The 12,930-nt window shown below is 38.1% G+C and overlaps 1 protein-coding gene, 1 long non-coding RNA gene and 1 other non-coding gene across 5 annotated transcripts in view; 2 read left to right on the top strand and 1 right to left on the bottom strand.

Moving 5' to 3' along the window:
• Positions 1-6,124, top strand: part of st6gal1 (ST6 beta-galactosamide alpha-2,6-sialyltranferase 1) — a 33,791-nt gene extending 27,667 nt beyond the window's left edge. For both annotated transcript variants that reach the window (XM_034140312.1, XM_034140313.1), the window contains exon 9: positions 3,750-6,124. In XM_034140312.1, the coding sequence (XP_033996203.1) occupies positions 3,750-4,018 (269 nt within the window). In that variant the 3' untranslated portion in view covers positions 4,019-6,124. The remainder of the gene's footprint in view (positions 1-3,749) is intronic.
• LOC117490545 lies at positions 511-2,183 on the bottom strand. Of its 2 annotated transcripts, XR_004556684.1 has the most exons (4): positions 1,972-2,183; positions 936-1,081; positions 742-807; positions 511-575 (listed from the first exon to the last, which is right to left on the bottom strand). It is a non-coding gene; the product is annotated as an uncharacterized LOC117490545 (long non-coding RNA). The 2 variants fall into 2 exon arrangements; XR_004556683.1 differs by having other exon boundaries at positions 936-2,183.
• On the top strand, positions 3,319-3,390 carry trnad-guc. Its single transcript has one exon. It is a non-coding gene; the product is annotated as a tRNA-Asp (tRNA).
• Positions 6,125-12,930: the final 6,806 nt, after the last annotated feature.

The following is a 12,930-nucleotide window of genomic DNA, read 5'->3' on the forward strand; positions in this document are numbered from 1 at the left end:
TACTGCTGGCAGCAGGTTGGTGAACCTCTTGGGGAGCTTTTCCAGCCAGGATGGGTTGTCGGCATACCACCTCTTCCGGCAGACTTTGCAGCAGAGCCTTGAAGACAGCAAGTAGTACTGTCCGGTGATGCCGACAATCACACGAGGCCTACCAACACCAGCAGAGGCAATTTGAGGCTGAGCACAGCCGTCAATACACGGCAGAGTGTAGTTGTTCCTCAGCCGTCCCATCAAATTGTCATTTTCTGGCTTCCAGATGAAAAAGGGATGGAGCTGAAAATACTTGGCGCAGGGAAGATCATCAACACTGTCAATCAGCTCTGGCTGGGGAGGGCGACGCCACAATGACACCATCTTCAGAGGGTTGCGTACAGGAACGGAGCCTGGCCAGAGCCCCATGGATTCCAGCTCCGTCTTCATCCAGGTCCTCTGCTGAGGCGAACAGTTCCACTGACTGACATCCTGGTTGTAGGCAGGAGGAGGAGGAGGAGGAGGAGGAGGAGGAGGAGGAGGAGGAGGAGGAGGAGGAGGAGGACAACAGCTGGGGACCGTTGATGGCCTGGGTAATGGCTGACCTAGGCAGACAATAAATAAAAACACATGGCAAATAATTACGATATTGTGTGTGTGTGTGTGTGAGATTTTGTGAAAAATGATTTCTAGCAAGTACACATCCAAATGAGAAACATTCAAACACTTGAAGGTGCCTCAAAAATGTGATGTATTGTTATTATTACTCACTTTGTGTTGGTGCAGCTGGTGGATGCAGTGTCGGTTGACAGGGCTCTGCAGAAATCTCAGGAGCCACTATAGAAAATATTAAAACATGTCATTATTATCAACAGTAAAATAAAGAAATAATGTTGTATGACGCTTAGCATCTTCACTGTAGTCAGCAAACTGTACAAGGTGCAAAGAGTCAAACATATACACACCTGGAACAGTGATGTTGGTCTCTGTTGGTGTTGGGGCGGATGGTTCCGGCATCAGAAACATCAGCTCCTTTGGTAGGGGCACAAGTCTCTTTACAGGAAGAGCAGGGGCTGCATGGAGGGATAGCCAAAAGATTTTTGCATTTTATCTGTCAAGAAGAAAATATATATCAGTGAGTTAATGATGTTCACAGGTGGGGTCTAATAGAGAGCAGACTTTAACTGTCTGCACATTCACATTGTGCTATGATATATGTAGTGCTATTTTACTTTGGATCAGATATTGTTGATCTTTGTTCCTGTATGTCTGGAGCTGTGTGTTTGTTGAAACTATTTACACTTCCATTACCCCTCCCCCATGGGTCAAACCCTTTTAACTAACAAAGGGAGCTCAGCCAAGGCTGAATGATATATTAGATAAATAATTACTAAGTAGTAGATGAATGTTATGGATGTGGTTTCAACAGTTCTGGTGTTTAGCAGTGTGTGTGTGTGTGTGTGTGTCTGCATCTATTATGTATATTTAACCCCGTCTGGGCAACGGCACAGCTGAATATACATAATACTTTTTTATCCAAAAGTAAACTGCTGTTAACTTGTCCCCACGCTGTGTTTTGTAACAGTGATGGGTTAGTATATCTAACCCCGGTTTATTGGAAAATAATACGGGAGTTAATGGTAATCTTACATGGTAGTTAGCGTTAATTTATATATTTAAATATACATTAATGTAAACGCGCACGGAGGATTTCGCCACAAGTAACTCGCGGTAATTGCGCCTCACCAAGTCAACAAAAACACAATAAACTCACACAGAAATCCTACCACATGAACTTTAAGCGGCTTAAGTTGAATTAACTTTACATTAACAATGTAATTCATCCCAAAGTACCGTTAGACTCGATACACGTAGGAAACACGGACCACTTTATAGCGTATTTTATTTTATATTTAAACTAAAACACGTCAGACAAAGCCCAGATAACATAACATTACATGTCGCTTCTCTGTTAATTCATGTTAATATAACTTAACTTACCTTATAATTTGGTCGTAATGTCCAGAGTTGAAAAATATGTATGCATTTACGTCGCTGTGAAGGCGGGGGGATGAGCAGACAGGGTCTCACTGGCAAAAGTGCGCCACAGCGCCACTCGCGGCAGCGGCCAAATATATATGACATCGGCTCTGGTTCAACAGTGCCATAGAGACTGGTTTGTTGCTACCATTAAAGATTCATGAAAGAATCCCTGGCCGCCGCGCGCGAGACCGGGGTTCAATTCCCCGTCGGGGAGGAAACATTTATTGTTTTTGCGAAATTAAGAAGTAAATAAAAGGAAAGAAAATAGAGTAGGGTAGGAAAACCGCAATAGAGATCAGTAAGGCAAATGCAATAGAGAACTGAAAAGAACACCAAGTGTCATAGTACAATTTTGGTGAAGAAACAAATAACAGTTCCACAAAGAAAGTTTACGTTTTTAAAGAAACCCAGTGGACTTTGGTTAATAAACGCAGTAATGGCAATTTTAATGTTCCAATGTCCAATATTCCGGTTGCCATTATATACAGGTGAGGTTAAGAGTGATCATACGCAGACACATAACAGATGATTTCCATTCTTGAATGCAGTTTGGTTTGTTGTTTATTGAGCGTTTGTACAATACCAGAGCTGAATGAGTAGATGAATGTTTGGAGTTGTGAGCATCTGCCGCGTCTGGTTGATTCGGTGTGCTCTTCCTCCTCCTGTCCTGTCCCTCTCAGCTCACCATGACCCTATTTATTCACCTTCACCCTGTGCAGTAAACCCTGCCACCAAGTGGTCAAATATAATATGGCAAGATAAATCTAAACAAAATAAACTGACATGCCAACAACACACATAAATGGCTCCTATAAATGGTGGCTAACGCAGTTGAGTACAGTACTGGAAACTGTTTTGGTGTCTACTAAGTATTACAACATATTTTCTCCTTTGAACCCTGATGATGTCGCTGTGTAAGGTGATGCATGTTTACGAGTTCCTGCCGTCCCCCAGAAAGACAGAGCTGTGTCATTATTACCTATTATACAGCTATACTGTGTTCTGCCATAATACATATATTATATTATATGTATATATACAGTATATTAATGAATAATCTCCATACATTTTTTCTCCCTACTGCAGTTTTTTGGTTACACAATCACGTTACTGCTGCAGGAGCAAACAGCTCTCACTAGCAGCCAAATATATATTACATCCGTAGTGATTTAGCACTACCATAGAGAATGAATGGGAAAGTGTTTAGGGAGTTTTAGCTAAAGGATCCCCGGGTGCCGAAATAGCACCACTGTCGACTGCTCCCTTCTGGACAAAAAGTGTACTGCACCACCATTTATTATCCCTTCCTCGATAGTATAGTGGTCAGTATCCCCGCCTGTCACGCGGGAGACCGGGGTTCAATTCCCCGTCGGGGAGGAAACATTTATTGTTTTTGCAAAAATTAAGTATGAATGAAAGGGGAAGCAGCAGAGTAGGTTAATAAAATACAATATCTGTAAAGAAACAGTGGAATATGGTGAGAGAAACGCAAAAGAGTTGTGTTAAGAAACAGTAATAGGGCAAAGAGACGTATAGTACAGTTTGGTGAAGAAACAAATAACAGTTCCAAAAAGGAAGCCAGTGAAATTTGGTGAATAAACGCAGTTAAGAACGATGAGTTACAGTTCGGTGACTAACGCAGTAGAGTACAGAATAAAGAATCGTGACCTATACTCAAAACTGTTTTGGTGTCAACAAAATATCACAACATATTCTCTCCTTTGTATCCCGCCCAGGCACAATACTGATGATGTCGCTGTGTGAGGTGGTGCATGTTTACGAGTTCCTGCCGTCCCGCAGAAAGACAGAGCTGTGCCATTACTACCAGCGTTTCTATGACGCCGCCTGCACACTGGGCGCATATCACCCTCTACTGTACGAGAAGAATCTGGTCAAACGGATGAACCAGGGGTCAGACCACGACATCTACACCCATGGACGTGTCTCGCTGCCTGGGTTCAGACAGCTGAACTGTACCCACACTGCCGGAGTAAACAACCACTGACTTGAAAATACACAAGGAAAGCACACATAAACACAAACATATGAAGCAAAGCAGATACCTGCATGTAAACATGAGGACAGACGCATGAACATTTCATTCTCACTGCCAAAACAAAAGGAACGCTGTGCCACTCACTATAAATATGACATGTAACATCAGGCTGCAAACACGTGACACACACACACAGTCCAATTAACTAATAGATGTGCCTGCTGTTCATACATACATACATACATACATACATACATGACCTATAGAGGACGTTTTATTGATAAACCCTGTTCATCCCTGAATATACAACCCTTACAAAAGGAGCATATCGCTGTTTTAACCATGTATGTAAAAATCATGTATTTTAATGTTAATATTTTGTGTTTTCCATACGGTACTAGCAGGTTTTTGATGTCTTCCAGAAAAACAATCAACACCTACATACTGACAACATTTATACAAGCTATACTTCCAACAACTACTGACAAGAAGCATGATATAAATATATATCGATGTATCTAAATAAATGCTCCAAAAGGTCAAATCACCCAAAAGACATGTGGTATGCTTTGGAAACAGAACATCATTATTATGATGTTTAATGTGCAGTTTATTGGAATGAAACATGTTAACATCAGCACTATGGTTGTTTTATCTAATCTCATCGTCGTCCTAAGCCAACCAAAGTCTTAAACTGACCTGCTGAAGAAGTTAAGAAATTATCCAAATTGATCTCATTACTCAAACTAACAAAACAACAACAACCAGGCCTTAACTCAATGTAAATATTGTATTTACATATTTTAAACCGAATCACAAAAGCTAATTTCCTTTTGAATGTTATTTCACTTAAAGCACGACTTTCCTGAAAGCAGCTGTGGAGTAATTATGTTTTTTCATTGTTTGTTGGTAGAGTCTAGATCGGTTTTTGTATCTGTTTTTCACCACTTCCCTAACATCTGATGATACTGAGGAAAGAGCTGATTCAGTTCTGTTACTCAGCTCAGTTTGAATTTAGTCTTAGTACAATCATAGGGCACTTTCTTATGAATGCCACATAAAACTTTGCTCTGGTTTCAGACATGTCTCCTGTAGCTAGGATTTCAGTTTGGGGAATTTGTTAAGGCTCTATTTTCAGGGCTTGAACTCCCTTTTTAAAACAGCAAAACATCTTGGCTTGAAGTCAGCGGTTTTATCCAAGTGTGATTGTGTTTTTTCCTCATACTTTAATCGCTGTAATGAGTTGTGAGTCACAGTAGGAGTACGCCAACGCCAGTCGAATTAGAAAATGTATCTTCTTCTCGCCCAAATACGTTGGGAATGAGTGGATAAAACGTATAACGCCAGCTTGCTGTTTGTTTGAAACTCAAATACGGTACCTAAATGACTTGAAAGCATGGTTCTCAGCAACTAATAAGATATAACAGGTATTACAAGTCTTACATGTACCTGATATGTTTGGTTGTGAAGGACCGAGAAGAGTAGAAATGTTTCTACTTTAAGGTGATAGTGTGAACAAAGATATTTACAGAAATGTCCTGGAAACACTTGCGTTGTGTTATTGTGGACATGGTCAGAGAGGGAACACAAATCAAAACAGGAAGTAAACGGCCTTAGAACGAAATATAATCTATTAGATTTATACACAATATACAGTAAACATATGGAGGTTGTTGCCCAAGTGAATCAACGTCCACATGAAGCTCAAATTATCTCCTAAAAACATACAACATGTGAATCAGACATCTATCTAGTTGCCTGACATATTTTTCTTCTCCTGCTAGTCTTTTTTTGCTAAAACACACAGACTGTTCTGGATCAACATAGATGATCTCTGATGAATGTCTCGACATGAAACACAAACACACAAACCTCACTAAATCTATTTGTTGAAGAGAATAATGCCTGCCTGATTTAACTTCACTTATCCAAGAATCCAGTTTTTAAAAAATGAAGTCAAACTAATGTTTTGTACCCACATTGTCAAACCTGTAGTTTTCTTATAATTCTTATATAGTGTATATAGTATAGCATTAATACCCAGGAGGACGGTCTTCAATGTGATTCTGTTACACAGCCATATAAAGCAGAGTTTTATTAATATAAATATTCATAAACTATTAGACAATTCATATATATATATATATATATATATATATATATACATACATACACGTTCCTTCTGGTTGTTGGTAACTTCTTATATATATATTTTTTAAATGGTCTGAGTTAAGGGAGAATTCATTTAATATCATGCCGCTTCAGACCTTCGATATCAAAGATCTGTTTAATTGATCTTGCAAAACTTGTCAAAATAACCTTGCAGCTAAAGCTAGTTACAGTAGCTAGCCTGTTGACTTTAAAAGGCAGAGAGCGCCACAGTTTAAACAATTATTAGAAAAGGAACTAATGTGCGCCACAGCTTTGAGTAGAATATGTTTTTTGCTGTTCATTTTCCCAACTCTGTGTCCGTAGATGCTTCCAGAACTACAACTCTTTTAACACACCTGCATCAATGTTGTGTTTTCAGTATTAATCGCAGTAGAAAATAGCCTCAAGGGTATTTTGACTTTTTGTTCAGCATGTAAATAAAAGATTCTCCAGAGTAGTGAAGCAACAAGAAGAACTCTATACACCTCTGATAAACAGAGAATTATCCAGAGAATTATCCGCATGGCAAGAATCCTGCTTTTTATCCCATTATTTTCCTTTACTAAACGTAATGTGAAACCTGCGTATTGATATTAGCATTACTACATGCGAACCAGCTCATTAGCATGCACACAAACACAATGAGCCTGGACTGTACAGGGTGAGTGTGATGCTCCTTAATTGTTATATGTGTCTAAAATATTAGATTTTTTATAACAAATGAATCACTTTACGGCATACAAATAGTAAATCAAACATCAACATTTTACAATATTTAAAGATGGACTAGTCCCAAGTTTATCACATGTCAAAAGATGTTTGGTCATTTGATTAATTTATGAAAGATGTGCACCACTGAAGTGTCTTACACTGTTCAGTAAAGGGAGACACTGTACACTGTTATTATTGATCTGTTGTTGTGTGAGTTAATGGATCCTTCATTTTATTAATCCTTTCTACATTAAAACCACTTGTTTGCTATGCACTGTCTGCTCACACTGAACGTAAACATAAAATGTTGACAACAAAAAGATAAAAAGGCAGCTTTGTGTGATTCTACTGATTATGAACCAAAGTAGTAAAAGACAAATATTGAGCCGTAGAAAGCTTCAAATACGTGATAATTTACGACTGAATTTCTGTGAAAATCTGCAAGAAATTGCTATTTATTTCTTGTTTCCATCCACTACTGTAATGTGGGATACAGTTCCACAGTTGGTGGGGAAAATTCTCCAGTCAGTGCCATAAAGAACCGAAAAGGGGGGAAATTATTCATTGTACTTTGTTCAGTTGTGGTTTTGTGGATAAACTCACTTTTTTACTTTAGCCAAGCACAAAAACCTTAGATTTTTTAAATAGAAATTCACATTTTCATCAAGGTTTTTGGATTGACAATGTGAAAAAAATGCACACAGGTGGATGAGATTGAAACTACGACTGCTTCAGCCGTTTAATTTGTTTTCATTCATACGCATATCTTAACAGCTATATTTTACTCTACAGACATTATAATCTTATAATCAGGTCAATATCGCCAATGTTTTAAGTTTCATCATGAACGGCTCCGCTAATGTTTTTCTAATAACTTCAGTTTGATGTTCTTACTTTATTGTTTATTCGGGAGGCTAACACTTGAATAATTAAGAACTTTTTCTCCCTATGCAGTTCTATTGTTGTTCCAACTCCTGCTCATTTAATTTGTGTGAAACCTTTTTATTTAAGCTTACAGATATGTGTCTGCTTTGCCTTCATCCTCTTGCTTTCTTAAAAGAGGGTTAGGGTTAGTTAAGCTGTTAACTTTGGTTGATTGTATTTGTTATTTCCTTAGTTTCTTCGTCCTCTTCTCCTGGAGTCTTGTCACTTGATCTACCCACTTCTATAAGCATGTTGCTTTTTCTTAAGTTCAGTTTTCTTTACATTTTTAAGAAACATCAGTAACTATGTGTTAATGACAAATGTACAGTTTGCTTTCCTCAAGGACAAGAAATAGCTCATTGACTATTTGATAGATTTTAACTAAATCTGGGTTACAGATGCTCACTTCAATTCACACAGGCTTAGAAACACAATTACTTTTCTGTTTATATATCAGTATGTTTCCAACACAGCATGTTAAATTACATTTCTGTTTTAAAATATTGTGATTAATATTAATATTATTGTTGTTTTTCAAGGATTCAGTGAACTGACTACATTGTGTTTTGTTGATGATTTTATGTGTCATGTCAGCCATTCTGTCTGTATGTGAGCAGGAGGTTGAGACGATCACATGTCTGGATGTTGGGAAGAAGTACATTTATGTATTTGTAACTCATCAATCAATAAATACCTGACAACTGAAAGGCTCTTGAAATAATTATTGAATATAGAGGGTGTGGTGACTACCCGCATGGATTGAAAATGTGACTTTTAGTTAGACGCGTGCACTCTCAAATTACGACCACAACATTATTGCTATTAATACCATTTATTTAAACCAAAAACAGAGTGTTTTTGCAAACTGTTTGCTCACACAGCCTCTATCACCCGCACCTGTGCTGGTGAGGCCACCTGAATACCATGTGCCCCATTGCGCCATCTACTGCTCCAAACAAACAACAAAAACAAACAAATGGGCACAACAGAGGGAATTTAAAGAAGAGAAAATACGGAAGAACTTCATGTTTAAAGTAGTATTTTTCAAGTAATTAAGCTTTTCAGTAGTATTGGCCACATTTGGTTGTCTACAACATATCCTAAAAATACAAAAGAAAATTTAGATTTTATAATACTACAATTACTTTAATGGACATGATTGTCCTGCTTTAGAGTTACATTAATATTAAGTATATCTTTTATAATTAGTACTGATGCATTAACATGTAAGCAGCATTTCGCTTTTGTAACTGGTGGAGTTAAAGACGTTTACCGACTTCATAAAATGTTGGGTGGTTATATCCAGAATAATACATTTTCAATTACAAAATGGCTGTATGTTTTGTCTGTAATATGTTTATCTAAAGTAACTGGTAACTTTTGTTTTCAGATAAACGTCAAGAATGAAAAGTATGATGTGTAATACAAATGACAGTGGAGTGTTAACCAGTAGAAAATGAGAGTAGAGTGTTATTCAATACTTGAGTAAATATAAGTAGTCAAATTAAGCAGAATAAAGACATGTGTGTGACAAAAAACATTTCAATCAATCAATCAAAATGTATTTATAGCCCAATATCACACATTTTACTTTTGTCTTACTGGACTTTAGAGTTTGTACAGAATATGAATACGCCACTTCTACAGTTTTTATCCAATTCGAGTACCATCATAAGATGTTGAGGATCAAAATATATGCTCTTTTTTGTCTACATCGTACACCCTCGCTATGGAGGCGAAAAAAAGCACATTTGGCCCAGGCCAAAACACAAGAAGTTGCTGTAACACGCCCATATATATACTCCTATCACGTTTATAACAGTTATTACATTTCTTCAAGTCGCTATTAACAAGAATATGATTGATACGCCAATAAAATTGATACGCCAATTGAAACTAATGTGAAACTAACGGCTAACGGACAAGCTAACCTTAACATTAGCTAACGAGCTAACGTTAACTAAAGCTAACCAACCAATGTGCTAATTAATGTTACCATAATAACACGATAGCTACACGACACCTGTCACAACTTCCTTTGTCTAATGTTAGCTAGCTAATGGCAGAGAGTGAATGCACAAAAGTCAGACATGAAATATACTCACTGTTAAGTTGATATGATTGCCTCATGACTGTAAAAGCTGTTTCTTGGTACATGTCATGACGGCTCACGAAACTGCAGCTCAATAGTTTTAGCGCCCAGCTAACGCCCATCGTCACGGCCAGGTGTTGCCAGATACGATTTACAGATAGTCACAATTTAAAACCTGCCCAAATCATAACGTTGACAGATACCAACGCAAAACTGTAATAGTAAACCATTGCATATATACAACTCATACATGTATATATTTTTAAAATAAGATAACTCGTAAACGACGCTATTTTTAGTAGCCCAAACGGGTAGAAACAAGCCAAATCTGGCAACGCAACGCCGGGTACAACCAGCCTCATGTGCATTGGATTAAACTACAATAAATAGTATTAATTCAAGTGAACGCCGAATGCTAAATACAGAACAACTACCGTATCATTCATTCCGTTACAAAATAAGTGTGTCAACCCGGTTTCGAACTAGATACTGTTAATAAATGACAAACTCCAATACAGATATTGATAAAAGATTCAAGATTCAAGGCTTTTATTGTCATTCGTACATAGCTACAGTGTAGTTATGTCGAGGAAAATCTTAGGTTCCAGGCTCCTCCAACAGTGCAATACAATAAAACTGATAAAATAGTGCAAGTTAGGGTTATAGAGAGGTGAACATGCATGAATAGGACACGCTATGCGCCCACAGGGATTAAAAAACCTCGGGGCAAGAGCCACATGAAAATAAACTAAATAAATAGATTATTCAAATAAAGTTTAAATGAAAGGTAGACATAGGCTTATTTTAGATGGAAAAATTAGTGATTGTTGCAGAACATATATTGTATTTAGACTTAGACATGAGTAGCTATGCTTTTAGAAACAATGATAACATTCTGTGAGCATTATTATATATGGTAGGCTACTTACTGTATTGCTATGCAGCTTTTTTATTTATTTGTATTCATCTATTCAATTGTGATACATGAACAGCATACATTTGACAAACAACAGACAAAGTCCAGGGGCAGACATACCCAACAAGACATTAAATAAAGAAAAAAGAAACAAAGGAAAGAAAAATACATTTTGACACTTCAGATTAAATATTTTTTAAATATTAAATTAGTTTTGATTGCATTCTTATTCCTAATGTTTTGAATAGTGCTAATATATTGTTGAAATTCTTGATAAAAATGTACAAAATGTGGTTTGGAGTCAGCCCATTTCTTTTTATGGATATTACATTTCCCTAAAAATACAATTAACTGCAAAAAAAAGACAAAATCTGCATCCATACTATCATCCCTGAATCCTGGAGTTGACCCTTTTCTCCCGTCTTTTTCCTAATAAAACATTCTGTATTGCTATGCAGCTGAGCTGTCTCTTTTACATACACAGTCTATGAGCTGTCCTCTTCAGCAACAGGCTCTGTGTTTTGTGTGACAGTCTGTACCATTAATAGCTATATGTCTCCACCTAGTGGCTGACTCAGATCCACCAAAAACTCAATGCTAACTAACGTTTTAGTTTATGCTGCTGCTAATCTTGACTTGATTTGTTCTCAGAGATGGGAAGTAACTAAGTACATTTACTCAAGTACTGTACTTAAGTACTTACATTTACAATCTAAAAATGTTGAATGTTGTTTTGTGAACACTATGGATTCTGAAGTGGTTAGTCAGCATCAACGTGCATAGCTACAGTGTAGTTATGACGATGAAAATCTTAGGTCACAGGCTCCTCCAACAGTGCAACACAATAACAGACAAACATAAAAAAATAGTGCAAGTAATAAGAAAATACAAAAGGAAAAATAGTAAAAAAGTGAAAAAGTGAATAGTGAAATAGTGCAAGTGATGGAATGATATATTAGATAAGTCATTTCTAACGGGCCGTCTCCACGGCAGCGTTAAAAAATCTTGAAACGCTTCTGCCCATTCACTTTGACTGGGGTGACGTCACTTTTTTTCGCTTTCGCCGAAATGCATTGTGGGCAGGCGAGCGGAGATTCTCAGGATTTTCAAGATCCAAAGTTGAACAATGTTCAACTTTTGAAGCTGAGGAGGAAGCGTCAGCCAATCAAATCCCGTGTACGCAAATCTGACAGTTCAAGCTCTAGCCAATCAAACGGCGTGTATGCTGGGAGAGACAGACCGCAGGTCATTTCCTCATATTCCAAAACATGGAGGAGAAATTAGCGGTAGCGAATCAATCACCCGGTGCTTTATGACCAGACCTACCGGGATATAAACCGGAGGAGCCAGGCATGGAGGGAGGTGGCAGAGACAGTGGTATGTTTTCGCCTGTTTTGGGGAGTTTATATCCAGTTTACTTCGGGCTTTTTGGCTTCATATGTCGCGGGCGGGAGATTCATGTGATTGGTTGATCGCAAAAAAATCCCCAAGCCTCAGATACGCCCACCTCCAAGATTTTTTTAACGCTGCCGTGGAGACGGCCCGTAAGTAGCAGCCAGATTAATGTTATGATTTCATAACGTAATGTTTCAAGTTCAGGTGTTTAACAGTCTTATGGCCTGTGGGATGAAACTGTCCCTGAGTCTGGTGGTTTTAGTCCGGATGCTGCGGTACCGCCTGCCAGACGGCAGCAGACAGAGCAGTTTGTGGCTGGGGTGATGGGGGTCTTTTATAATCCTGAGGTCGTGTCGTCAGCAAATCAGATCCACATCCACAGCTGGAAGAGAAGGGCTTCACTAAAGCTCTGGCCATATTTGAGAGAACCCTGACAATGATGTTCTTCTTTTGAGTTGGAGAGACCAGGTTAGTTTTCAAGGTCTCGATAATGGCATCGGCAACAGCCAGTTCCTGTGATATCATGGCTTCTAGCAGCGCCTTTGCAGAGCCGAACTGCTGTCTGAGGTCTCTGAACATATCCTTGGGAATCTTCTTGAACTTTTTACTGTCACAGCTGAAAAGATTGTTATTTAACGTTTTATCTGTCAGTGCCCTTGCTGTCAGAAACCTTAGGATTCTATCTGAATCGATATCCTGCATTGACTCACGTGCCTCCTTAGCAGTATGAGT

This window comes from Trematomus bernacchii, unplaced genomic scaffold (assembly GCF_902827165.1).
Source record: "Trematomus bernacchii unplaced genomic scaffold, fTreBer1.1, whole genome shotgun sequence".
Lineage (NCBI taxonomy): Eukaryota > Metazoa > Chordata > Actinopteri > Perciformes > Nototheniidae > Trematomus > Trematomus bernacchii.